This window comes from Cucurbita pepo, chromosome LG19 (assembly GCF_002806865.2).
Source record: "Cucurbita pepo subsp. pepo cultivar mu-cu-16 chromosome LG19, ASM280686v2, whole genome shotgun sequence".
Classification (NCBI taxonomy): Eukaryota; Viridiplantae; Streptophyta; class Magnoliopsida; order Cucurbitales; family Cucurbitaceae; genus Cucurbita; species Cucurbita pepo.
The window spans coordinates 6,196,596-6,222,518 of NC_036656.1; the positions used below are offsets into that span (position 1 = coordinate 6,196,596).

The 25,923-nt window shown below is 36.7% G+C and overlaps 6 protein-coding genes across 9 annotated transcripts; 3 read left to right on the top strand and 3 right to left on the bottom strand.

Annotated features, from left to right (window-relative positions):
- Positions 1 to 238: 238 nt before the first annotated feature.
- LOC111781131 (ribosomal RNA small subunit methyltransferase, mitochondrial) lies at positions 239 to 2,100 on the bottom strand. Its single transcript, XM_023661576.1, has 2 exons — positions 1,478 to 2,100; positions 239 to 1,390 (listed from the first exon to the last, which is right to left on the bottom strand). Exons 1-2 carry the CDS (start codon positions 1,877 to 1,879, stop codon positions 677 to 679), a joined length of 1,116 nt encoding a protein of 371 aa, XP_023517344.1. The 5' UTR covers positions 1,880 to 2,100; the 3' UTR covers positions 239 to 676.
- Positions 2,101 to 5,068: 2,968 nt separating this feature from the next.
- LOC111781410 lies at positions 5,069 to 6,410 on the bottom strand. 4 transcript variants are annotated; one of them, XM_023661973.1, is made up of 4 exons: positions 6,222 to 6,410; positions 5,859 to 5,915; positions 5,701 to 5,749; positions 5,069 to 5,325 (listed from the first exon to the last, which is right to left on the bottom strand). In XM_023661973.1, exons 1-4 carry the CDS (start codon positions 6,378 to 6,380, stop codon positions 5,279 to 5,281), a joined length of 312 nt encoding a protein of 103 aa, XP_023517741.1. In that variant the 5' UTR covers positions 6,381 to 6,410; the 3' UTR covers positions 5,069 to 5,278. The 4 variants fall into 4 exon arrangements, with proteins under 4 accessions (XP_023517741.1, XP_023517740.1, XP_023517742.1 ...); XM_023661972.1 differs by lacking the exon at positions 5,069 to 5,325 and adding an exon at positions 5,358 to 5,592; XM_023661974.1 differs by lacking the exons at positions 5,069 to 5,325; positions 5,701 to 5,749 and adding an exon at positions 5,358 to 5,592.
- A 196-nt stretch (positions 6,411 to 6,606) lies between these two features.
- LOC111781407 (beta-galactosidase 3-like) lies at positions 6,607 to 12,304 on the top strand. The gene is made up of 19 exons (XM_023661969.1): positions 6,607 to 7,025; positions 7,110 to 7,205; positions 7,292 to 7,404; positions 7,531 to 7,597; positions 7,747 to 7,839; positions 7,986 to 8,129; positions 8,270 to 8,358; positions 8,441 to 8,546; positions 8,623 to 8,710; positions 8,948 to 9,066; positions 9,157 to 9,321; positions 9,420 to 9,601; positions 9,918 to 10,027; positions 10,110 to 10,219; positions 10,571 to 10,681; positions 10,766 to 10,879; positions 10,966 to 11,168; positions 11,252 to 11,588; positions 11,672 to 12,304. The coding sequence occupies exons 1-19, from the start codon at positions 6,852 to 6,854 to the stop codon at positions 11,816 to 11,818; spliced, it is 2,568 nt and encodes an 855-aa protein (XP_023517737.1). The 5' UTR covers positions 6,607 to 6,851; the 3' UTR covers positions 11,819 to 12,304.
- A 156-nt stretch (positions 12,305 to 12,460) lies between these two features.
- On the bottom strand, positions 12,461 to 13,723 carry LOC111781408 (thioredoxin H-type). Its single transcript, XM_023661970.1, has 3 exons — positions 13,586 to 13,723; positions 12,925 to 13,047; positions 12,461 to 12,856 (listed from the first exon to the last, which is right to left on the bottom strand). Exons 1-3 carry the CDS (start codon positions 13,676 to 13,678, stop codon positions 12,710 to 12,712), a joined length of 363 nt encoding a protein of 120 aa, XP_023517738.1. The 5' UTR covers positions 13,679 to 13,723; the 3' UTR covers positions 12,461 to 12,709.
- Positions 13,724 to 16,635: 2,912 nt separating this feature from the next.
- LOC111782013 (purple acid phosphatase 5-like) lies at positions 16,636 to 18,766 on the top strand. The gene is made up of 8 exons (XM_023662768.1): positions 16,636 to 16,799; positions 16,886 to 17,092; positions 17,175 to 17,286; positions 17,381 to 17,607; positions 17,685 to 17,823; positions 17,908 to 18,128; positions 18,257 to 18,378; positions 18,459 to 18,766. Exons 1-8 carry the CDS (start codon positions 16,638 to 16,640, stop codon positions 18,646 to 18,648), a joined length of 1,380 nt encoding a protein of 459 aa, XP_023518536.1. The 5' UTR covers positions 16,636 to 16,637; the 3' UTR covers positions 18,649 to 18,766.
- Positions 18,767 to 20,264: 1,498 nt separating this feature from the next.
- Positions 20,265 to 25,812, top strand: LOC111780958. Its single transcript, XM_023661325.1, has 13 exons — positions 20,265 to 20,563; positions 20,786 to 20,944; positions 21,172 to 21,423; positions 21,532 to 21,651; positions 21,858 to 21,938; positions 22,186 to 22,281; positions 22,467 to 22,562; positions 22,771 to 22,824; positions 22,907 to 23,110; positions 23,497 to 23,622; positions 23,892 to 23,957; positions 24,472 to 24,768; positions 25,243 to 25,812. Exons 1-13 carry the CDS (start codon positions 20,501 to 20,503, stop codon positions 25,714 to 25,716), a joined length of 2,088 nt encoding a protein of 695 aa, XP_023517093.1. The 5' UTR covers positions 20,265 to 20,500; the 3' UTR covers positions 25,717 to 25,812.
- The last annotated feature ends 111 nt before the right edge of the window (positions 25,813 to 25,923 follow it).

The following is a 25,923-nucleotide window of genomic DNA, read 5'->3' on the forward strand; positions in this document are numbered from 1 at the left end:
TTTTTTTTTTTTTTTTTTTTTTTTTTTTCTTTTTTTCATGGGCTAGTTCCATGTTTAGTGATTCGCCATTAAACTTGAGTCACTATTGGCGCCGTTGATATACGCTCAAGGCTCCGACTCTGCTCTTAGAAAATAGGGTTAGAGAAAATTTTGGAACAACATCTAGAAAGTAATGTTATAGGCTAGTGAGTCACAGGTAGCAGCAGCAACAACATTGATAACGTATAATATACCCAAATTTCATAATAATAAAATGGTTTAAGAAAAAAAAAAGTTCGGAATAAGCATAACCGTGGCATTAAGCATACAACCACAGACAACACGTTTATAGAATAAACCACACTCTACCCTCTCTAATCATAACAGTGTCATTAAGCATATAGCTACAGACAACATGTTTTCAGATTATGCTTGTCGTGACATTCTATCTTCAATGGTATCATTGTAATAGCTCCATTTTGTAACTTAAAGTTTATAGAATAAACCAACCTAGATGGAAGGAAAACGCTCGAACAGTTGAGCTGCCGTCAGTACCTCTAATCAACACAAAGAAAGGGTTCAGTTTCTTTTCGAAGACTGCAAATTATAATTCAAGAAACAAGATCAAAAACTGCAGTGAGATTCAACTGGAAGAATGGTGTTTCTCTCTCAAATGAATACAAAATTTAACGATCAGCTAATCTTCTAGTTCTGACCCGTAGGCATCATCAGCTAAGGCTCTTCTCTCTGCATCCTGAAGCTCTGATCCATCGCGAAAATATATCCCAGCTTGATTGAACAACGCCAGCAAATGCAGGAACTCCTCGTTGCACAACTTTGCAGGCCTCTTATCTTCAAAGCTCCCAGATTTCAAAATCTCTATGATTTTCTCCTTGAACGAATTAAACCCCTTCTCTGAAGATGAAGAACAGCCCTCTTCTTCAACTCCTCGACCATTGAAACTCTCAGAATTGGAGTTCATTAGGGCCATCAGCATCCTCTTCTGCTTGAACGTTGCCCCAAGTGTCTTATTCTTCTTCCCAAAGCAAGTTCTAGTGAAAGACCGCCACTCTTCCAGGTTCACTTCAGGAATTTCCTTCTTGGGGCGGATTATCACCACGGATGAGTCGACTTTAGGACAAGGAACAAAGTCCCTCTTGCTTACATCCATTACATGCTCTACATCAGCCACCAATTTCACATTTACAGCCAAACGATTGTACTCAGAGTCACCCGGATTCGCCAACAACCGCCGTGCAAATTCTTTCTGAAGTAGAAGCGTGGCACTCCGAAATGGAATTGCCCCATATACCAATTTGGCCACAAGCGGCGATGATATCCCATAAGGGATGTTGGCCACGACGAGATCGAAACGAGGGAACTCACATTTCAAAGCATCTTCGCGTATAACCTACAAAAAACCCCCACTCCACATTTCAAAGCAGTTTATCCTCTGTCAGACATTTCATCGAACACATAGACAGCAATATTAACTTACACAAATACGGTCTTCAAACTTATGCTCCGCCACGCGTCTGTGCAGAACCTCGACCATTCTTTTATCGATTTCAATGGCTATGACCTTTTGGGAAGCTTCCAGAAGCTTCAATGTCAGATTTCCGGTGCCAGGTCCGATCTCCAAGACCGTGTCGGTCGGCTTTATGGCAGATTTTCGAACAATAGAGCCCAGAATTCGTGGGTTCGTGAGAATGTGCTGGCCTCTACTCTTGTAGAAATACAATTGAGGTTCTTCGTTCCCATCTTTCTTGGGAACGTTTTCTTTCTCGCCATGGTTTCTGTGGTTGTATTGATAAGAGGATGCCGAGCGTTTACAGTGAAGGAATTGGTCGTGGTTCAGGCCATTGATAAACCTGCATAGATTTTTATGGGGACGAAGCATTGGGGATTTCACTATTCGATAGGAATCAGAAGCAGCAACACGAAGATTTGCATAAATTCTCGAAGCTCAGTTGATTCCAATGGTGCAGGAGACACTGCTCGAACCAATCAGCAAATTGCAATGCAATTGCCGTTGGTGTAATTGTAGCCCAAATTGACACATATACCCCCATCAAAAAACCTTTTTTTATTATTATCTTTCATTTTACTTCACTTTTAGCTTTTTAAATTTAATCTAAATATATATATATATATCCATTCTAATGCCAAAATTAATACCATATTATTCGAAAGAATATAGATAATTTTTAAATAAATGGTGAAACTTAAGTATTTTTTTGAAAGAATATAGATAATTTTTAAATAAATTGTGAAATTTAAGTATTTTTTAGGCATGTATTATATTTTTTTTATTCTAAATATTTTATAGATAGAATTAATCCGTACATTTTAAATACTAAAATATATATATATATATTTTTTTTTTAATTTTTTAGTATCAAAATTTTATGATAAATAAAACTACAAGAAAAATATAAGTCTTGTCATAAACTTAATACTTAATAGGTTTATAAGTTTAAATTTCATTCGATGTCTTATAGAATTGAAAATATACATCGATGAGGTTAAAATAAAAGGAAAAAAATAATTATTTGTAAACTCCAATGTATTGTGAATGAACATGGAACAGAAGAGCAATGATTGGATGTAATTTTATGTCCATTCAAATGTAAAACCTACCTTATGCTGTCTGCGGTTCAAACAACATTGTCTTATCTTTTATGTTTTTATTATATTCATTTATCTTTTTGTGTTTGGAACATATTTTTAGGACAATAATTATAGGATCGACCATGAAACTATTTAAATCTAATGTGACAATCGGTGTCTTATTTGTCTCTAAAAGATATTTAATTTAATAATTTAGAGAACAAAAACAATATTATTATCGACTATGTTTTATGGTCTTTATTTTTTTTTTTAGGAAATAAGAAACTACGAACATAATTATATTTTTACGTATTAAAAAAGTAAAAATAAATAAATATTAGAAGGGTATTTTTATCTATTTCAGGTGAATTATCGTGCATTTCAAAACACAAATATTCATTATTTCTGTATTTAAATCACTAGTGTTTAACTCATTGAGAAACACATTTCATTATCTTGTCACCACTTTTCCCAAAATGATTGAACGTCTTAATTATGTCGTCCGGTTAAATAACAAACAAATTAACTACTAATTAAATTAAATTTCTGTCAGCCATTTAATCGAAATCTCATTCAATTTTTAATGGGAGAGAAACAAGCCACTCAAACCAATCAAATTCTCTACTTTTATTTTTTATTTTAATTATTTTTTTTTTAAATATCCTTATCTATCCTACATATTACAATAATAATTATAAAATAAAAAGAATTAATTTTAAACATTTACCGGTCACACCACATCACTACGGTTTATTATAGTCCTTAGTCCTTAAATACTCATAATCTTGCGTAAGGTAGAGTAGAGTTGAGTCTTGATCGGGTTGATCCAATAAATGAATGTCAATCAAACCTAATTTTTTATTTCTTAAAAATTTAACTCAACAACCTAATTTTTTATTTTTTAAAAATTTAACTCAATCCAAACTATTTTTTTAGAAATTTAACTCAAAAACCTAATTTTTTATTTTTAAAAAATTTAATTTAGAAAGAAAAAATAATCCAACCCAATTTTTATAGTTTTAGTTATCAGTCATATGAACATAACTAGACAAATCTACCACGGTAAAAAAAATCCTAAAATAAATGGGAATGGGATTAACATATTATTCAAATTTAGGCTTAGAGTTCTATTTTGAGGTAAATTTTGAAAAGAGGGTTTGTTTTTATTTCTAAATTAAAAATATTTTACTTTTATCAATACTTTTGGAAATAAATTTATTTTAAAAAAGTACATTAAAAAACGAACTAATTTCTTTAGAAAAACAATATTCCAAGAAAGTTCTATCTTTAATATATGCTTTATCTTTATTCAACAATCTTTTTGAATTTTTGGATCAACTTTTAAAAAGCAGCCCTCAAGATCATTGTATTATAACATAAAATTTGAAATCAAGAATCCAAAAACAATTAAAATTTGAATTTCCAATTCTTCAAATAATTTAAGAAATCAATTTACTCCTAGTATAATTTATAATTGAGTTCAAATAATTTGTTATTATATATAAAAAAAAGGGAAATTAACTAATTTTAAAAATTCAAACTTTATTAGCAATAATTGAAAAATGAGATCCATTATGTAAGGCAACATGAAGGAAATTTACCAAAATACTAGAATTGAAAGAAAAAAAAAGAATTATAAATGTGGGTACCCATAATTTGGACCCCTTAAAACTTTATAAACAGGGAAAGAGGAAGAAAGAAAAAAGGCAAGGAATCCAATCTCTTCACTGCCGTGTGGCGTGGCAGTGAAGCCACAAAGGGCGCGCGCGCCAGGCCAAAGGCCAAAAGGCCAAACAAAAGGGCGCGCACGCTAGGCCAAGGGCCAAGAGGACGAACAAAAGGGAGCGCGCGCCAGGCCAAGGGCCAAAAGGCCAAACAAAACCGCGCGCGCGCGCGCCATGGCCAATGGCTATAGCCGAGAGCAGAATCAAAATCAATGAACGATGATGACCTGAGGTGCCGTGGTTGTGTACGCCACGTGCACCTAGGTTTTTAACCTTTTCTATACTCAGCTATGTGCCTATGTGGTATTATGAGATAAAAAAAAAAAAAACTTTAATAACTTAACACTGCACAGCTAAATAAATAAAATATTTAGTAATTTTATATTTTATCTTAAAAAAAAAATACTCTTCCCCTCTCAAAATTTTTTATAATAACTTAAATTAAAAATAACATTAAACATCTAAAATATCTTTATAAACTTTTTAAAAAGTTAAAAAATATAATATATGGACGAAACCTTCCTACTAATTNTAAAAAAAAAATACTCTTCCCCTCTCAAAATTTTTTATAATAACTTAAATTAAAAATAACATTAAACATCTAAAATATCTTTATAAACTTTTTAAAAAGTTAAAAAATATAATATATGGACGAAACCTTCCTACTAATTTTGACTTTTTTTAGAAAAAGTTTAATTTTTTTTTTTTTTTTTACTTACATAGATGGATTTTATTTATATGTTGATAATAATTTTTTTAAAATAAAAAGCTAAAATGTAATGTTAAAATTCACTAATAATAAAGGTATTTTTATTTTATTTTATTTTAAATGAGATGAAAAATTACGAAGGAAAAATTAACAAAATGAGAAGTAAATTAAATTACGAAGGGCCGATACCTGCGGGGACGAGTGGCGGACCATTGCCCTCCATCTAGGCGGCGTGAGGCCGTAAAGCGGCGGTGTTCTAGGGTTCTAATCTCCTTATCCCACTCTTTCCTCCATCGAAGGCACCTCAAAAACAAATACAAAATTAAACAACGAAGGAACAAAGTTAATGGAAATTGAATAACTCTGCTTTATTGTTCCTTTTTGCCAACTCCACCACCACGACACATGGGTCGCTTAGATCCGTAAAGATCATTTAGTTTAATCTCCCATTAAACAAATCTCGACCCATCTTTTCAATTCTCAATGGGTCCATGGCAGCGTCATTAAAAGTTCAGTAACAGATGAAAGATTCGTGAACGGAAGGCAGGGCGGAATGGACAAGCAGGAAGACTGCAGAATATCAAATAAAATTGGAGAAAAATTCCATATTGAATTGGAAGAAATCTGTGTGGGTGACATGTATGTAATAAGAATAGGAAGATCGCATAATAAACATACTGTTTGTTGGTTCAAGGCCAGCTGGTTTCTGACACAAGTGAGGATCTTTCTAAGGAAGATGAAAAGGGACAATAAAAAATTTAAAAAGAAAAAACTTGGAGACTGTGTCACTCGGGAACAAGAAATGGGTCAAAGAGAAAACAGAGCAATTGATGTACCTGAAAAATCATGTCCCTTAATATTGTTCCTATGATTTTGTACCATGGAAGATGTACCTGAAAAAGCTTGAGTTTAATAATATTCATCAACTTGTTTAGGTGTACCACCTAAGTTAATAGATATATAAGATAATGAAAGATAAAAAAATGAAACTTGGGTGGCTTAGAATGAAGAAACAAATTTGAGGAGTAAAAATGTTGAAGTATTAAAGAGGATGTTGGTTTTCCTTTGGATTTCACATGACCCATTAAAGCCAACGGAAGGTTTGGGGTTCACATGGCGTTTGGTAGAGTGGGGCATGCGCTACACAGAGACCCAGACAAAAGTAGAGCATTTGGGAGCATCAAGACATGTTATCTTACCATTTCCTTACGAAATCGGACCACTCCACTCCACAAATGCAGCTCTTGTTGGTTTGCTTTGGCTTTAGCCACAATACAGTCAAAATCCCTGTGCTTTGTTCTTGTGAAGTTAAGAACTTCCAGTAAAATATTAAAGCATTTGTTTATCATAGGGTTCATATATGGGAAGACAAATTTGACACTTCGTCAGAAAAGAATAAGTTGCAAGCAGGTACACTTTGTTAAAAAAACAAGCTTAACAATGACATGTTAATTTAATCACTTGATGTAAGCCGTTTACTTGCTACTTTTGTTTTTTATAATCACAGCTTGGTAGGTCACTAGCGGTACGGCATCTTTCACTTTTTGCTAGTGAGCTGTGGTAGCTTTTGACACTTGTGACTGTCGGTGAGTGGAGGCTGTATATAAAGCCAGGCATACAGGTTCATTGATTTGCAGTCATCGGAGGCTCGGATCTAAGTGCCGTGTTCAAACTGGGAATGAGCTCCTCTGCTGCTTTGGTTGTGGTAACAGATGCTTGGAATAGATCATAAATAGGAGCCTCTTTTCCTCTCGGTGCGTTGTAGATCTGCATTCAACTTTCCCTTCATTGGCAAGAAAGTCTCGAGTCCTTTTCTTTTTTTGCTCAGAATGGCAACCAACTCGGTTTCCAAGCTTTCAATAGTGGTTTTGGGGCTATTTTGGCTTCTGGGTGTTCAGCTTGTTCAATGTAGTGTGACCTATGATAGAAAGGCCATTTTAATCAATGGGCAGAGGAGAGTTCTCTTTTCTGGCTCCATACATTACCCCAGAAGCACTCCTGAGGTACATATCTCTGTTCCCTTTTTGTTCTTGGTGGGAATGTTCGGAGTTTTGTTTCTGATTTTTGGAGGCATGGAATTTGTGTAGATGTGGGAAGGTCTGATACAGAAAGCAAAAGAAGGTGGTCTTGATGCTGTTGAAACCTATGTGTTTTGGAATGTCCATGAGCCTTCCCCTGGCAATGTACTGTAATTCTCATAAACTTGTTCCGAAAATTCTCTGTTTTCCTCCTCATTTTGCTTGTCCTTTATGCTTTCTACGAATTTCAGTACAATTTCGAAGGGAGATATGATCTGGTGAGGTTCATAAAAACCATTCAGAAAGCTGGACTCTACGCAAACCTACGCATTGGACCTTATGTTTGTGCAGAATGGAACTTTGGGTACTCCCTTCTTACTTATGATCTTCATCTCTTTCTTTCTCTCTTAATTTTTTTGGCTCTTCTCAACGAGACGCTTGACTTTGCACCAACATTTTCCCTTGTTCTAATCTATAACGCTTCCTGCAGAGGGTTTCCTGTTTGGCTGAAGTATGTCCCAGGCATTAGTTTCAGAACTGATAATGAACCTTTCAAGGTATTTGCATATGCACGCCTCTTTAATCGATATGCTAAAAGCTAAAGTAAAGGGGAAATGCATTACTTTTAATAGCCATTGGGCTGTTTTATTAGTTTTGCCCAGCAGAGTTTATGGAAAACCCCTCTAAATCACTCTTGGTGTTACAGAAAGCAATGCAGGGATTTACAGAAAAAATTGTGGGGATGATGAAAAGTGAAAAGTTGTTTGAGTCTCAAGGTGGCCCCATCATTCTCTCTCAGGTACTGATTTCTAGTTTTCATTTCTTACTTGGCAAGATAATCAAAGAACATAAAAGGTCCTAATTCTTTCTTCTGAAGAATAGCTCTAATTGGAACTAGAATGGTTGAAATTATGGCAACGATAAAATGGGATTTTGATATTGTAGATTGAGAATGAATATGGAGTACAGAGCAAGTTATTTGGGGCTGCTGGGAAAAATTACATGACCTGGGCGGCAAAGATGGCTGTAGGACTGGAGACTGGAGTCCCATGGGTGATGTGCAAGGAAGAGGATGCCCCAGATCCAGTGGTGAGCACTTCTCTTCTCTATGTTACTCGAATTTTTGAAATGGAGTTCATTGTTGTTCTGTTATAGCTATTTAGCTTGGAACTCAGTCTCAAGCAAACACAAAAGCTTGTCTATGAAACTCTGGTTTTGTCTTGTGGCAGATTAATACATGCAATGGCTTTTATTGCGACACATTCTCTCCCAATAAACCCTACAAACCTACAATGTGGACAGAGGCATGGAGTGGCTGGTTTGTAACAGACTCTCTTATCTCACTATTGATCATCTGAAAGTTCCTCATTTTTGCTGATTTGTCTTTGACAAACCTGAAGGTTTAATGAATTCGGGGGTCCAATTCACCAGAGGCCAGTTCAAGATTTGGCATTTGCCGTTGCTCGGTTCATTCAAAAAGGAGGATCTTTTATTAACTATTACATGGTTGGTTTTCTGTGACACAAGCATTACTTTGTTGTAAATTATTATCCTATAAAATTCTCATCTCGTTGTGTGACAGTACCATGGAGGGACAAACTTTGGACGCACAGCAGGAGGACCTTTTATCACTACCAGCTATGACTATGATGCTCCAATTGATGAATATGGTGAGAGTTGAATGTCACTTATTCAAGATAGTTTTCCGGACATGCATAAAACCAAAGGGATTGTGCTCATGACTGCTAAAAAGGCACATTATTTATTCACACATTAGACCTTGTGGATGTAACATGGCTGGTTAAAGAAAGTTGGGAAATATGATAAAAATGGATATAGTGCTGGTCCTATGCTATTGATAATTTGGAAATATTTACATTGACCTCTTTGTTCAAAAACGATGATAGGTTTGATTAGGCAGCCAAAATACGGTCATTTGAAGGAGCTTCATAGGGTGGTGAAGATGTGCGAAAAAGCTTTAGTTTCAGCAGATCCAGTTGTGACTTCTCTAGGGAGCTCTCAACAGGTTTTTTTTTACTTGTAGTCTGTGATTCTCTAGGCTCTCATCATCTAAGCATAATCACAATTACTGAGACTCGACATTCAACATTTCCAGGCTTATGTTTACACATCAGAATCAGGAGATTGTGCAGCCTTTCTTTCAAATTATGACATAAATTCAGCTGCAAAAGTGATGTTCAATAACGTGCACTATAGTTTGCCTCCATGGTCCATCAGTATCCTTCCTGATTGTAGAAACGTAGTTTTCAATACAGCAAAGGTTTGAAAAAAATTCCTTGCTTTTAGTTTAGCTAGTGGCAAGACTTCAGCAGGATCTGGTTGCGGCTCACCTTGCTTTGTTATTTACTTGTTTCCCAGGTTGGAGTTCAAACATCACAACTCGAAATGCTACCAACAAACTCTCCTGTGTTCTTATGGGAAAGCTACAATGAAGACATTTCTGCTGAGGATGATAGCACAGCAACAATGACTACTTCTGGTTTACTGGAGCAGATAAATGTTACCAAGGATACTAGTGACTACCTATGGTATATTACTAGGTGAGGCCACTTTGTACTGGTCAGACTCTTGCTCGCTTACAATTTGATAATGAATTACTTTATACTTCATCTTTCTTCATCCAATTATGTGGATAAAAATCGTTGGAAGTCTAACTTACCGATCATCTTGTCATCTGATCTTCCAAATCACAAAAAGCCTAGAAGAATTTTGGGGGGCGGAAATAGAATCAAATAGACTAATCTTTGATCAAATAGAAACCATGAAAGTTTGCTTAGGCGATGTTTTGCCTTTGAGGTTAGCTCAGGTTTTCTGATGCTAGGGAACCTAATATTTTCCTTTCCAATGTCCCTTCAGTGTAGATATTGGTTCAACAGAATCCTTCCTGCATGGTGGAGAACTCCCCACACTGATTGTTATGTCAAGTGGCCATGCTGTGCATATCTTTATTAATGGGAGGCTTTCAGGTATAGTACTATTTCATTCTTCTTTGATGCCACCTCTCATGAAGAAAGCAGGAAATTTTAATAACTATCGGTTGTTTATCAGGTTCTGCATTTGGGTCGAGAGAAAATCGGAGATTCACTTATACTGGCAAAGTCGATTTTCAAGCTGGACGAAACACAATTGCACTCCTGAGTGTTGCTGTGGGATTGCCAGTGAGTTTTATTCCCTCATTTTACATAACCCATTCAATTGATGCTGAAGTTAGTCTTGAAAGGGGTTCCCATGTAGCTTTTCTTACTAAACTATAAAAGCATGAATGCTCTTGATCACTCCCCAAGATGTAGGGGTGCTTAAATTAAGCTTGGAGAACTTGTACAATCTGAGCTATTTTTACAAGCCACTCGATCACAAATTTCAAAATACAGTATTGAAAACAAAAATAGACAATTGCTTTCCAAGTATTTTCCAAATGGCCCCTTGACTTCCAATAGTATATCTTTTGGATCCCCACCCTACACATCCATTTGTTGCTAATTTCTCATTTTGAATTGTTGTTACTGAAGAATGTTGGGGGGCACTATGAGACATGGAACACCGGAATCCTAGGTCCAGTTGCTCTTCATGGACTTGATCAAGGAAAATTGGACTTATCCTGGGCAAAATGGACCTACAAGGTTTGATCACTTAACTCAAATTTCTCAATTGTTATGATTTCATCTCCCACAAACTTTACCTCACTCTCTACGCTACTAAAATAGGTTGGGCTGAAGGGAGAAGCCATGAATCTTAGATCTCCAAACAGTATTTCTTCAGTCGAATGGATGAAAGGATCATTGGCTGCACAAGCACCGCAACCACTGACTTGGCACAAGGTGCCTCTTGACCCGAAATTTAACTTGATTTTACAAAGAAAGTTGAGATGACTCTTAAAAATATCAACCTCACATTTCACTTGCAGAGTAACTTTGATGCCCCTGAAGGAGATGAGCCATTGGCTTTAGACATGCAGGGAATGGGGAAGGGTCAAATATGGATTAATGGACATAGCATTGGAAGATACTGGACTGCATATGCCACTGGTAACTGTGAGAAGTGCAATTATGCTGGAAGCTTTAGACCTCTCAAGTGTCAGCAAGGCTGTGGCCAGCCAACACAAAGATGGTAACTTCTTCACATTAGGCAAAAGCTCATCAATATTGAAGAATGAATTTCTTTTACAGAACCCAGCTATATTTCATTTTCAGGTACCATGTGCCTCGTGCTTGGTTGAAGCCAAAAGACAATCTGTTAGTAGTCTTTGAGGAACTTGGAGGTAATCCCACAAGCATCAGTTTGGTGAAGAGATCAGTGACTAGTGTCTGTGCTGATGTCTCTGAATACCATCCAACTCTTAAGAATTGGCACATTGAAAGCTATGAAAAGTCGGAGGATTTACATCGGCCCAAAGTTCATCTCAAGTGTTCTGTAGGTTATTCCATAACCTCAATCAAATTTGCAAGCTTTGGAACACCATTAGGAACCTGCGGGAGCTACCAGCAAGGAACTTGCCATGCTCCTATGTCGTACGACACTCTAGAGAAGGTGCGAAAACTAAGATCCATTTTTGCTTGTTGTTTCATTGTCTGTATATAAATCCCACCTCATATTTTCATCTCTTTCTACAGAGGTGCATAGGGAAGCAAAGATGTGCCGTTACCATATCCAATACTAACTTTGGGAAAGATCCATGCCCAAACGTGTTGAAGCGACTATCGGTCGAAGCTGTATGTGCTCCAATAACTACTGCTGCAGAAACCAATTGGAAGGGTTGATTGAGTTGGCTGAAAAGAGGAGGATTTAGCTGCCTATGAAGGGTCGCATTCAGTGACTTAAACTACCAACTACCTGTAACAAGAGCAAGCAGAAGGATGATGGGTACAGGAGTACCTTTTCAAGTTGTGTCTGATGATTTGATTTTCATTTTGAGTCGATTTTTCTTCATGGATGTGTGTGGTGCCGAAGGCAATAGATTCTTAGGTATAGGTCGTAAAGTTTGTAATCCCCGGGGTTCTGCAATCTAAGGCCCTGAGGTTGTGTTTCAATTCCCATTCCTGGCATTTTTACTGGAAATGGGTCTTGAGAAAAAAATAGTTAATTTATTATATCCTGTAATTTATTTCAGTTTGTTATATTGGGAAAAAAAATCAACCCCACTTAGGATCCGTTTCCTTTTGTTTGAGTGGAACCTTTTTGCATAGGATATGATAAGATCCAAAGGTTCAGATTCCTCCAGTTATGGAGTAGGGTATAATTTCATTCCAGAATGCACGACTTTACTGTCTAATCGAATTTAACAAAGGGTGCAAATTCAGAACAATCTAATAAGATATGTTAAACAAATCTTCCTCCTAAAGAAATCAATTTCTTTTCCTTTCAGCTTTATGGAGAAAATTAGTGCTCACGAGTCCAAGCAATGGCTCACTGAATATCAGATTCCAAATCCCAATTAAAGTAATGCAAAAATGACAATGTTTTTCACTTACAAGGAAGAAGAAAAGACAAGCAATAAAAGCCACTTCTAAAGGGAGAATACACCATGTTCACTAGTAACAACAAAGCAAGCGGATAGGAGTTGGTAACCAAGAATTGAAAATTATGGCGGTTTCCTAGTATAGTAAGTCCTTTATATCCTACTACAGAGCCCAATCGTCCATGATTGAGTATCAAGCAGAAGCAGTAGCAGACATGTGCTTGAATACAGTCTGCTGCAGTTCTTCCTTCTTAGCTCCAACCACTTTGTCCACAATTCTTCCCTCTTTCAGGAACATGAAAGTAGGCATTGCCTCCACCCCCCAATCTTTAGCTACAGACTGCACCAATCAACAGAGTTTTACAAGAGAAAGCAGGAGAGGTACTCATAAATTATAATCTACAGTACCTCGAGATCATCCACATCAACCTTTAGAAATGTGACAGTGGGAAATTTTTGAGCAAGCTGGTTTAGAAAAGGTTCAATGAACCGACATGGACCGCACCATGATGCAGAGAAATCCACAACTATCTGCATCAGTTTCAGCACTCATGAGCAAAATCGAACTATATGACACGAACAGTAACTAAGTTCAAGTGTCAAGAACTCAATAATTGGTTTAGTCCCTACTACATTAAAATAGGAACTATTCTGGCGAGAAAATGATTGGTGGCGAAATGTAGTCAAGGATTGGATTGGGTTGGGTGGCTTCGTATAATGATCTAAAATCTACTAAAACATGTATCCAAATTGTTCGCTGTGGAAAGCAATAAGTGGGAGACAACAATGAGATTGATTGTTGAATAAAGAAAAGCGAAGCACGAAAGATTCGAAACACTACTTTTTCTACCATATCACAAAAGCAAAGAAAAAAAGATCAAAGAATGAAAAACTTAAGTTCATCGCGCATATGTATATCATTTAGAATCACAACAGACTCCAGATCAAATCAAGTAATGCAAAAACAGGAAAACTCCGCCATTGTTCAGCCGAAAAGACAATCAATTATGATCATATATCCAATTGAAATGAGGAGCATATTATCGAATAGAATTGAAACGGTGCTTACCAGCTCCTCAGAGGCATTGCCCTTCTGAATTTGATGGTTCCATGAATCAATGGTGTTACAGCGAATGACTCGTCCCTCTGCTGCGGCTGCCATTATTCCCTTACTTTTTACGAATCTCTGAGAAAACCGACGCACGAAACGGATTTTGATCACACCGCGAATTTCTCCTTTAAATAAGCAACTAGAAATGCTTTTTTTACACACAAATGGACCTTAACTTTGTCATTAATCACGATTTTGCCACCCCCAGTTAATGGACCGCTTTCAAATTAAATCCCATGCAACGTGAGATTTCTTTTTTCTTTTGGATTACGCGGGAAAACTAAAAACTAAAAAATTAAAAATTAAGTTCACATTTAAAATTATTATTGTTATTTTTAATAATTTAAAATTAATCCCTTGTTTTTAGGCCACGTGCTCAAAATAAATCGCTACATATATATATATATCTATAGGAGATTAATATTCCGTAGATAGAGGCTAGAAATGTCTTTTCGTTCATGTGTAACCTACAAGTTCTTGTTGGGGCCTAATTTTCTTTTTTCTTTTTATTTTTCACACATTTTCCACTATATTTTAATAATTATTCACCAAGCATTTAAATCAATTTATACCTATAAATTTAGAATATAGTATAATAAAAATTATAAAGTAAGTTAAATTATAAACTTTATGTGTATTAATTTATATTATTTATTAGATTCTGCCCTTAAAAAATTAGTTTAAATTATGTTTGAAAGAATTAGTTTAGGTTCGTAATTTAAATACGCTCCCATGTGTATATTTTTTAAAAAATCTGTTAGGAATAGAAAAGGAAAAGTATATTTTTTAAAAAATCTGTTAGGAATAGAAAAAGAAAATTGGAAAGATCAGAACAATTGGAAATCTGTTAGGAATAGAAAAAGAAAATTGGAAAGATCAGAACAATTGGGAGAAATCTATCTAATCAAATCTGATATGCCTCTTAATGGCAGAGGACTAGAAATCTTTCATCCGTTACCGAATCAAATCCGATATGTCTCTTAATGGCAGAGGATTTGCAATTGTACGGTACTCACTTTCCACTCACTTTCCAACGACAAGTGAGCTAAGCCAATTCGTTCTTGCGTCGTACGTCGCCTACGGCCAAACGACGTATGCTCGAGCTTCTGGCCTCGGTTTTAAGAGAATATTTTAGAAAGCGAACCGATATGCCTTTTAATGGCAGCGGACTTGCGATTGTGCGACACTCGTTCTTGCGTCGCCTACGGCCAAGCGACGTATGCTCGAGCCTCTGGCCTCGGTTTTAAGAGAATGTTTTAGAAAGCGAACCGATATGCCTTTTAATGGCAGCGGACTTGCGATTGTGCGGCACTCACTTTCCAACGACAAGTAAGCTAAGCCAATTCGTTCTTGCATCGCCTATGGCCAAGCAACGTATGCTCGAGCCTCTGGCCTCGGTTTTAAGAGAAGGTTTTAGAGAGCGAGGGCAGAGGGCAGAGAGCAGAGAAAGATTTTCATAGAGAAGGTTTTAGAGAGCGAGGGCAGTTTTAGAAAGCAGGGCAGTTTTAGAAAGCAGGGCAGAGAGAGATTTTCAAGGGACGTATGCTCTGGCCTCGGTCTGAAGAGAAGGTTTTAGGAAGCGAGCAAAGAGAGATTTAGTTAGAGAGAGATTTTCGGTAGAGATGTTATATAAGGAAGAGAGAAAGAAATGACCGGGTCTTACAGTATATAACTTGATAGGGAGAAATTAACTAAATCAAATCTAATTCAAATAAATGAATCATAAATCAAATCTAATTAAATCAAATCTATTCCAAATAACTCAATTAAATCTCATTGAAAATCTACGTTGAATTTAAAAATAGTTAATTATTTAAAATAAAATTTATTATTTTCTTAATATAATTAAAATTTACTTATAAAATTAAAATGAATATAATTATTAATTAGTACGAAGCTTTATCATTTCATAAAAAACCTTATCTTATACAAAGGCGACCATGATTCTAATTCAAAAAACGACAAGAGAAATTAATATAATAGTTTCAATTTAAATATCATTACTTTAAATAATAAAAACAGAATATAACATTAGCCGCCGACTCCAAACTCGATCAAAATTATATAAAATATATTATATATATTGTTTTAATTATGGCGTGAATAATGATAGAGGCCACTTTGAATGGCTGATCAAGAGTGACCGTTATGAGCCACACAAATTGGGGTTTTCATGGACCAACCTCTGTCCCCTTTTGACCAAATTTCTTTCTAATTTTTTTTTTTTTATATGCAAAAAATAAATATCATATGTATTAAATATATTCATATAATTTAAAATGTGTGACAGATTTCCTATGTTTGTCATGTTATAAACAATCATTTTCAGTTTCTTTATTAATAAATTAATAAATTTATTATGCACTAAAAAAATGTGATTGATTTAATTCATTAATAAAATTTTCTTCCCTCTTCCACCGTTAATGTTGTCGGCAGTTCCATTTAGCAGCACTTTAGAATGGCATAGCCTTAAAGTTAAGGGTGAGGTTCAAACGAAGAAAGGCTTATGGTGGATACCCAAGCACTCAAATACGAGGAAGGGGGTCCAAATGTTATAAAATGTATATGGGGTAAGTTTATCTCTCGCCTAAGCTCATCATTAGCAATATATTATTCTATTTGAACATTTCCTTCAAAGTCTCATTTTCATTAACGTCCACAACCTTCAGTCCCCTTTTCACTTCATATTTATATTTATTATATAAAATTTAATTATTTAAATAATTTATTTATTTTCTAAGAAGATTTAAATTTATTGTATTAATAGTTTATTTAAAAAGAAAAAATTTATGAAGCCCCATGTATTTGAGTTAGATATATTTAGTTAAAATTAAAGAAATTAAATTCCACCCGAATTTATTTGTTTGAATTTTGCTGAACTGGTAATTTGATATCAGAACGGAAAACGAAAATTTCTACGCGCATAAAAAACCGCCCGTCCATTTCTATATCTATAAAACCTAAAATAATTACTTCATTTCCCTCTCAAAACCCTTTCGAATCCCTCGCCATGGCAGCGATTTCACACTTTATAGTTCTGCTTCTCTCGATCTCTCTCGCCAATCTCTGCAATGGAGGTATTACCAGTAAATTCATGCGGAAACTTGAAGCTTCTGTGGATATGCCTGCAGAAGCTTTCCCCCCGCCCGCCGGTTACAACGCACCCGAACAGGTCTCGCCTGATCAAATTCTTTGATCTTCAGGATTTCAGATACTATCGATTTTCAACTGGTTTTCATTGTTTTGATGAATTTGCAGGTTCACATTACACAGGGAGATCGCCATGGCAGAGGCGTTATAATTTCGTGGGTGACGCCATTGTCGCCCAAACCTACTGTTGTCAGATATTGGGCGGCGGATGGGGACGGGAATCGCCGCAATAAAGCACATTCCAGAATCACCACTTACAAATATTATAATTACACTTCTGCATTCATCCACCACGCCACCATAAACAATCTTGAGGTTTGTTCTTGCTCTGATTTTTAAACCCTATGCTCTATCCGTATTTTCTAGTCCTGAAATTGATTCGGAAATTGCGTTGTAGTACGACACTAAATACTTCTACGAGCTTGGAAGTGGCAATGCAACGCGTCGGTTTTTCTTCACAACGCCTCCCAGGGTCGGTCCAGATGTTCCGTACACATTCGGCATCATTGGTAACAGTTCGTCGTGTTTTTCTTCTCTCGTATGTGATTCGATCGCATTCTCTGTTTTGATAAGTCAGGGCCAGTAATTGCATTATCTCTGTAGGCGATCTTGGACAGACTTATGATTCGAACCAAACGTTTGAGCATTATTATTCAAATCCGAAGGGACAAGCGGTTCTGTTCGCCGGAGATCTTTCATACGCCGATAATCATCCGTTTCACGACAATAGGAAGTGGGATACATGGGGTCGATTTGTGGAGAAGAGCACTGCGTATCAGCCATGGATTTGGACCGCCGGTAACCACGAAATAGATTTTGCTCCACAAATTGTAAGAACAGATCAAGAACAATATCTATATTCTATTTCTACTTGAAATTTGAAGCTAATTTGATTCGATTGTTTCAGGGAGAAAACACCCCTTTTAAACCTTATACGCATAGGTATCACGTTCCTTATAAAACTGCGCAAAGCACATCCCCACTCTGGTATTCGATCAAGCGTGCATCTGCCTACATTATAGTCCTTTCTTCTTACTCAGCTTATGGTGTGTGTGCTCATTAATCTGTGATCTGTGTATTCAATTACTGTCTAAAATAGAGATAAGGATGAAATTTTATTGATCTTTCAGGGAAATATACTCCACAATATGAGTGGCTACAGAAGGAGTTTAAGAAGGTGAAGAGAGATGAGACTCCATGGTTGATTGTTATGCTTCATGCTCCTTGGTATAATAGTTACAATTACCATTATATGGAAGGAGAGAGCATGAGGGTCATGTTTGAATCATGGTTTATTCAGAACAAAGTTGATATTGTTCTTTCTGGCCATATCCATGCTTATGAGCGTTCGGTATTTAACCTTCTTCCTTTCTCTTCTTGTTCTTATGGATTGCTGCTTGAAGTGATTTGTTTTGACAATTTTGTGAGATGGGTATTTGATAAAAATATTGAATGGACTTGATTGTTTGTTTCTGGTAGGAGCGAGTGTCGAACGTGAGATACAATATAACGAATAGATTATGCAGTCCAGTTAGAGACATTAACGCACCAATCTACATAACCATCGGCGACGGCGGGAATATTGAAGGCCTGGCTAACGAGTGAGTATATATATATATATATATATGCCTTCATATCTTTGATCGGGATGGAATACATTGAAACCCAATGATGAACACAGGTTTACGGAGCCACAACCAAGTTACTCGGCGTTTAGGGAGGCAAGCTTTGGGCATGCAATTCTTGAAATAAAAAATCGAACTCATGCATATTATACATGGCATCGCAACCATGACAACGAACCTGTTTCTGCTGATTCACTTTGGATATATAACAGATATTGGTATCCTGAAGATGAGAGTTTTCATTAATTTTTTTTTTTTTTTTTTTTTTTCCGATTTTTAGGGAGGTTGTAGTGCTCTTAAATTTCGTTTTCTCTATTTTTCTTGTCGGTTCTGTTAATTAATAATTATCTTTATTTGTGTTGTCGCCCACGAAGTGAATAAAAGAACTATAATTTGTAATTGTTCACGGGTCCACTACATTAGTTTAGTATAATGATTCGTTCTTTTCTGGTCTTTTCTCAACTGGGATCTCACAATCCCTCTTATTTGGGGTCTAATGTCCTTGTGCCGATTTCACCATCCTCTTATTTGGAGCCTAACGTCCTTATTGGCTCATCAATAAGTGTCTCACCATCCTCTTATTTGGGAGCCTAACGTTCTTGTTGACACATCAATAGGTGTCTAGTGCTGGTCACCGATCGATGTCTAGCTCTAATAACATTAAGCCCATCCACAATCCTCTTATTTGGGGGCCTAACGTCCTTATTGACACATCAATAAGTGTCTCGCAATCCTCTTATTTGGGGGCCTAACGTTCTTGTTGGCACGTCAATAGGTGTCTAGTGCTGGTCATCGATCGATGTCTAGCTCTAATAACATTAAGCCCACCCACAATCCTCTTATTTGGGGGCCTAACGTTCTTGTTGGCACATCAATAGGTGTCTAGTGCTGGTCACCAATCGATGTCTAGCTCTAATAACATTGAGCCCACCCACAATCCTCTTATTTGGGGGCCTAACGTCCTTATTGGCTCATCAATAAGTGTCTCACCATCCTCTTATTTGGGAGCCTAACGTTCTTGTTGACACATCAATAGGTGTCTAGTGCTGGTCACCGATTGATGTCTAGCTCTAATAACATTAAGCCCATCCACAATCCTCTTATTTGGGGGCCTAACGTCCTTATTGACACATCAATAAGTGTCTCACAATCCTCTTATTTGGGGGCCTAACGTTCTTGTTGGCACGTCAATAGGTGTCTAGTGCTGGTCATCGATCGATGTCTAGCTCTAATAACATTAAGCCCACCCACAATCCTCTTATTTGGGGGCCTAACGTTCTTGTTGGCACATCAATAGGTGTCTAGTGTTGGTCACCGATCGATGTCTAGCTCTAATAACATTAAACCTACCGCTAGTAGATATGGTTAACTTCGACTTGTTACGTATCGCCGTTAAACTTATCGAGTTTCACATTTTTACAAGGAATGTTTCGTTACCGAATTTGTATTTATTTAGTCTATGAATTTTAAAAATTCATAAAATTTAACTATTAAATATATTTTTTAAAATTTTGAATATGATATAAACTAACACATTTCTAAAATTATTTTATTTTATTGTTTTGTTCATTATAATTAGGGTTTGAGAAATTCTTTTAGTGAAACTAAAATAGTAGAAAATTCAGCAAAAATTATTTGTATTGAAAACGTTCCTAGAAATTTAATTAATATATGGATAAAAGATACAAAAAATATTGTCTATCCTTAAACCCTAAACCCAAACCCATCCCCAAAGGACGAACCGGCCCAACAAGATTGTTATTGAAACCCGAATGTTTGGGCCAGTCGCAAGAAAAGCCCAATTCTTAAATAGCGGGAAACTATCTAAACGGATCCTATTAAACCGCTGTCGGTAACGGTAGTGTCGAACTGCTGCAATCCACCGTCGTCTCCGTCGCGTCTCGTGTTGTAGGTCGTTATCCTCAATGGGAATTTGGTGAAATGTTGAAGCCAATTATTTCTCTGGTTTCTTAACTGTAAGGAATGAACCTAAGCTCTTAGCCTTTACGCCTCGAAGCTGCATTTCCATTTTCCTTGGAGAACTGTGAATCGGCTGATTCAACCCACTGGAGCTGAAGGTCAAAGAGAATCCAACTATATGAGGAAGCGAGATTTAGCCATTCTCATGCTATCAGCCTTCGCTATTTTTTTCTCTCTTCAGGTTTCCGATTTGTTGTCATCTTCATTTCCTAATTTATATACTCGTTTTTTTCTTAATTGTCGAATAACATGCTTGTTTAGGACTTCTTCTGATTTCATCCTCTGGCGTTCCTTGATTTTGGAATTTTGTTGCTGTTTCGACGATTTTGTGTTGTTGCTTTGCCATTTCCTTTGTTAACTTTGTAAAACTGGGACTGATTATTGTGTCTCTCCTGAGTTTCAGCATGAAGGCCATTTCTCGTTCAGGGAGGCGTGGATGCATCTCACTGATGAGTACCCAATCAAGTATGAAGGTGATCGTCTCCCGCCACCTATCGTCGCCGATCTTAATGGTGATGGAAAGAAGGAGGTTCTTGTGGCGACACACGATGCTAAAATTATGGTAATCTCGAGTCCCGTGCCGCATTCATTTGGTTTTATCTGATCACGTGTGTTCTCTTGTGGAATAATTTGGTAGATTATTTTAGCCTGCTGCAATGTTAAATACGACTCGTTTCTTTCTGTACCATATGATGATTGGATTTCCAGAACATTTTGCTCGCTCCTAAAGCGTTTTGCTCGTCAATCGGCTATGTAGATTTGTTTATGAACTTTGATTGGTCGTTTCAGGTTTTGGAACCCCATAGTAGGCGAGTGGATGAGGGATTTAGTAATGCACGTGTGCTGACAGAGGTCTCTTTGTTGCCTGATAAAGTACGCGTTTCATCTGGTAGACGTCCAGTAGCCATGGCTACTGGAATTATTTATCGGCATCCCAGACATGGTCAACCAGTGACTCAGGTTCTTGTTGTTGTTACATCTGGTTGGTCTGTAATGTGCTTTGATCACAATCTCAAGAAGTTATGGGAAACAAATCTGCAGGTTTGTTTTTTTGTGCTTTATGCCATGTTCATTGCATTTTCTTTGTTCTATCATTCTCCTTAGATCATTTGGTTTTCTAATAGCCTAGTTCTTGGTGGGATTTGACAGGAGGATTTTCCACATAATGCTCACCACAGAGAGATAGCAATCTCGATAAGCAATTATACCCTAAAGCATGGTGATTCAGGATTGGTTATTGTTGGTGGGAGAATGGAAATGCAGCCACGTGTATGTCTTATTGTATTTTGGTTGTTAAGATGCATGATATTTATTTACTTCTCACAATACTAGTTTGAATGCTGTCATATTTGTGTTTTCTCCCTCCACAGTCAATATCAAGAAAATTTCCTACTGTTTCAATCTTTTGTTATCTTTTAGTTGAGGATTCAGCATAATGGAATCAACATACTATTTACCAAAGTACTTCCATATAGATTTTTATGGATCCCTTTGAAGAATTTGGAATTGGAGAAAAGAAAGCTGAGCAGCATAGAAGAAGTGCTACGGAAAAGGAGGTATGTTTGGAAAATGCTGATGATTATGAGAACTGGACCCTTGAAATGAATAAACTGTTTTGTGTTTTCATGGTTTCGAGATTGAATTTATATTTCGAACTTGAGGAACTTTGTTACTTAACTCACTGGTCTGACTTACTAGTGTGACAAATTTAGCTGTAGTTGGTACTTGATAGTTGCATATTTTCTGTTAAAATTAAATGTTGGCAGAAGATGGTTACATGACAAGTCAACGCATTCTTTGTAGACTTCTGAGAACTCTGGGGCAGTACATTTACGCCATTTTGCATTTTATGCATTTGCTGGTCGATCTGGTGTGCTACGATGGAGCAGGAAGAATGAGGTGATTCAACTGATACTCTGTTTCTTGCCTTTTCATATTGTTTATTGGGAAACTTCTTCTTCAGAGGACACTGTTACTTCATCAGAAAAATGGTCATTCCTTTTTTTGTCGAGGAACTGCAAGTAGTTACTCTCTGTAGATCTTGGCATTCACTTCTTATTAATGATTTTATCGTCATGTTTCAGAACATTGAGGCACATTCTTCAGATGCATCACAGTTAACTCCACAGCATAATTACAGGCTCGATGTTCATTCTCTGAATGCTCGACATCCTGGAGAGGTATGATGTATTATACTGATTTTTGTACTAACATTGATTAGTTCCATTACAATTCAACATCCATGCTAATATTAATGTGATCTAAGCACAAGTTTTTACCCTGCACAAGAGTTTGTAGTTAGAATTTTCTCCAGTTATGGAAGTTTTGAGATGATTTCTCTTTTAAAAAATAAATACTAGTAAAATTCCTAACCCTTGCAAATTGTAGTTTGAGTGCAGGCAATTTAGAGAATCGGTCCTTGGAGTTATGCCACACCACTGGGTAAGGTCTCGCATATTTTTCTGTTGTAATTTTCTGGTAAATATTTGATTGCTTTTTTAATTAGTGTTTTTCGTTCAAACAGGATAGGAGAGAAGACACTGTGCTAGAGTTGGCACACTTCAGGCGACATAAAAGGAAAATGCTGAAGAAAACATCTGGAAAATCAATTAATTTTCCTTTTCACAAGCCTGAGGAAAACCATCCTCCTGGGAAGGACTCGAGTAAAAGGATTCCTAAAATTATTGGCACTGCTGCAAATATTGCTGGTTCAGCAAAAACTAAGAAGGTACAGTCCGTCAATGCCTTCATTCCATTTTGATGAATAAAGTCTTGAATTATTAACGAAGATGGAGTTTCTGAATTCGTAATTTGGACCCATTCATAAGATGGAGTTTTTCTCCCAATTGCGGTTTTTTATATATTAAGAACGCTCTGACAGACATTGCCTTCAAAAAGCATCCATTTTAGATTATTTCAATGTCCCTTTTTTTCGTACAACAAAATAGCGGGTGAGATTTGAATCTCTTACCTCAAGGAAATGAGTAAATATCTTGGGGTGGATTTGAATGAGGCAAGGAGTATCACAACTAAGCTCATGTTGGCAGGGTAAAACTGCTCCTCATTCTCAGTTATTAGTATTTTTTTCATAACTTCTTAATATTTTTGATACAGCGTCTTCCATATGTTCCTACCATAACTAACTATACCAAGCTTTGGTGGCTTCCTAATGTTGTCGTGGCTCATCAAAAAGAAGGTATAGAAGCTCTGCATTTGGCATCTGGCCGCACTGTTTGCAAGGTGTGCTTTTATGATCGTTATCTGCTAGATTTTCAGGACTACGTAATGGCTTTTTGCATTTCATCTCAAATGAAAAGGTGTTTCTTTGTTGCAGCGAAAGAATCCTATATGTTATTCCTTTCCTCAAAAAGATTTCAAGAACCTTTTTCGGCTTGCCCACATTTTCATCTTTTAGTTTATACCATATACATAAAATTGAAAATTCTTCTTTTAGTTGGTCTATGCAAACTACTTCTGTTCCAAATTGAAATCATTATTGATTTTGCCAGGTACATCTTCAAGAAGGTGGTTTGCATGCTGATATCAATGGAGATGGAGTCCTTGATCATGTTCAGGTGCACAAATTTTCTTGACATATCAATATTTACGTTGGCCTTAGGGCATTGTTCTTGGTTCCTTAATTACTGCAATGTGCGCAGTTCAATTCTAAATAGTCTTGGAATTTTATTATTCATGTTCAGATACTCAGTATTCCTGATTGCATGGGGAAGTGGATATTCTTTAATATTGTGCACGGCTTGCCTTGATGAGTGAACAGAAAGACATGGCTACTTCACCTTATGCAATTTTCTATGTTACCTGATCTCCCGAGTCTGATATTGAGTACATGTCTTACCTGCTTCCTGATTCTTGCTTATTCCAATTGCATATAGGTTTAGATACCATCATTAGCCATTTAGTATCATTCAATTTCTCAAGTCCTGCATTTGCGAGAAAGAAACTGAATGCATACATTCTAAATAGCATTTAAATATCACTGATGAAGTTGTGATGTTCACATTTTAATAAAAGTCTACATTTAGGATAATTGTTTCAATTTTGGGAAATTTTCAAATTTTTAACACTCAGGCTGTTGGAGGAAATGGTGCTGAGCGCACTGTGGTTACGGGATCAATGGAAGTTATTCAACCATGTTGGGCTATTGCAACCTCTGGGGTACCTGTACGAGAACAACTCTTTAATGCTTCCATATGCCATTTTTCCCCTTTTAACTTCTTCCAACACGGAGAACTTTCAAAATTTGGCCGTATTCCAGACATTGGTTCTTTAGAGGTTGCAACTCCCATTATTATCCCAAGAGAAGATGGTCTTAGGCATCGTAAGGGAAGCCATGGCGATGTTGTTTTCTTGACCAACCGAGGAGAGGTATTGCCAAATTNTTTTTTTTTTTTTTTTTTTTCTTTTTTTTTTTTTTTTTTTTTTTGTAGTTAATTTGTTGTACATTTTAATTTAACTTGAATGCACTCTAATATTCCTTCTCATTTTCTTTTCGTTATATATGTTGGAAGTAATTATGGCATAGCTTAAATGCAAAGATATTGGGACGCTTCTGGTTATGTGCGCCTTGCATCTTCATTGCATGTTCATCCCATTGGTCATACAGGAGATTTCTCTTTTGTTTAATCAAGAAATAGACTGCACGGATGTAAACCTCCATAACAAGTTTGAAACATGTCAGTGAAATGTGAACATAAAACTAAATCATCTTGAATGCATTGCTTGTATCATCCACAATCCAGTCTGTGTTAACTTATTTGCCATCAGTAAATCAATCAGACTTCATTCCTTTTTATGTTTATACGAGTCGGCTTGATGACTCGATGGTATTATTTGGTGCAGGTAACGTCGTATTCACCTGGATTGCACGGTCATGGTGCCGATTGGCAGTGGCAGATCTTAACAGGTGCTTCTTGGTCTAATCTTCCATCTCCATCAGGAATGATGGAAGCTGGTACAGTGATTCCCACACTCAAGACGATCTACTTGCGAGCGCATGACGATCGAGCAATGGTCCTTGCTGCAGGAGAACAAGAAGCCATAGTCATATCTCCTGGGGGAAGCATACAGGCATCAATCGATCTTCCTGCCTCTCCTACCCATGCCCTCATCTGCGAGGACTTCTCAAACGATGGTCTTACAGATATTATCCTTGTGACCTCTACTGGGGTGTATGGCTTTGTCCAGACCAGGCAACCAGGGGCCCTCTTTTTCAGTACGCTGGTGGGCTGCCTCATCCTTGTAATGGGGGTCATTTTTGTTATCCAACACTTGAATTCGATTAAGGGAAAGCCTCGGCCTTCAACCAATTGGTAACAAGTAAGAAACAGTCTCTCATAAAGTGTTTTGACTTTAAATGCTTTGCTAACAGAGGAGGATCATTTCCGTATATCTGGAGATGTAATTTATAGAGCAGAGTAGAATGTAAACACCCCATCAAAAGCTTTTCAACCAAAACCCATCAAAAGCTTTTCAACCAAAACCCATCAAAAGCTTACTGGTAAGTGTGTCTAAAAATCCACA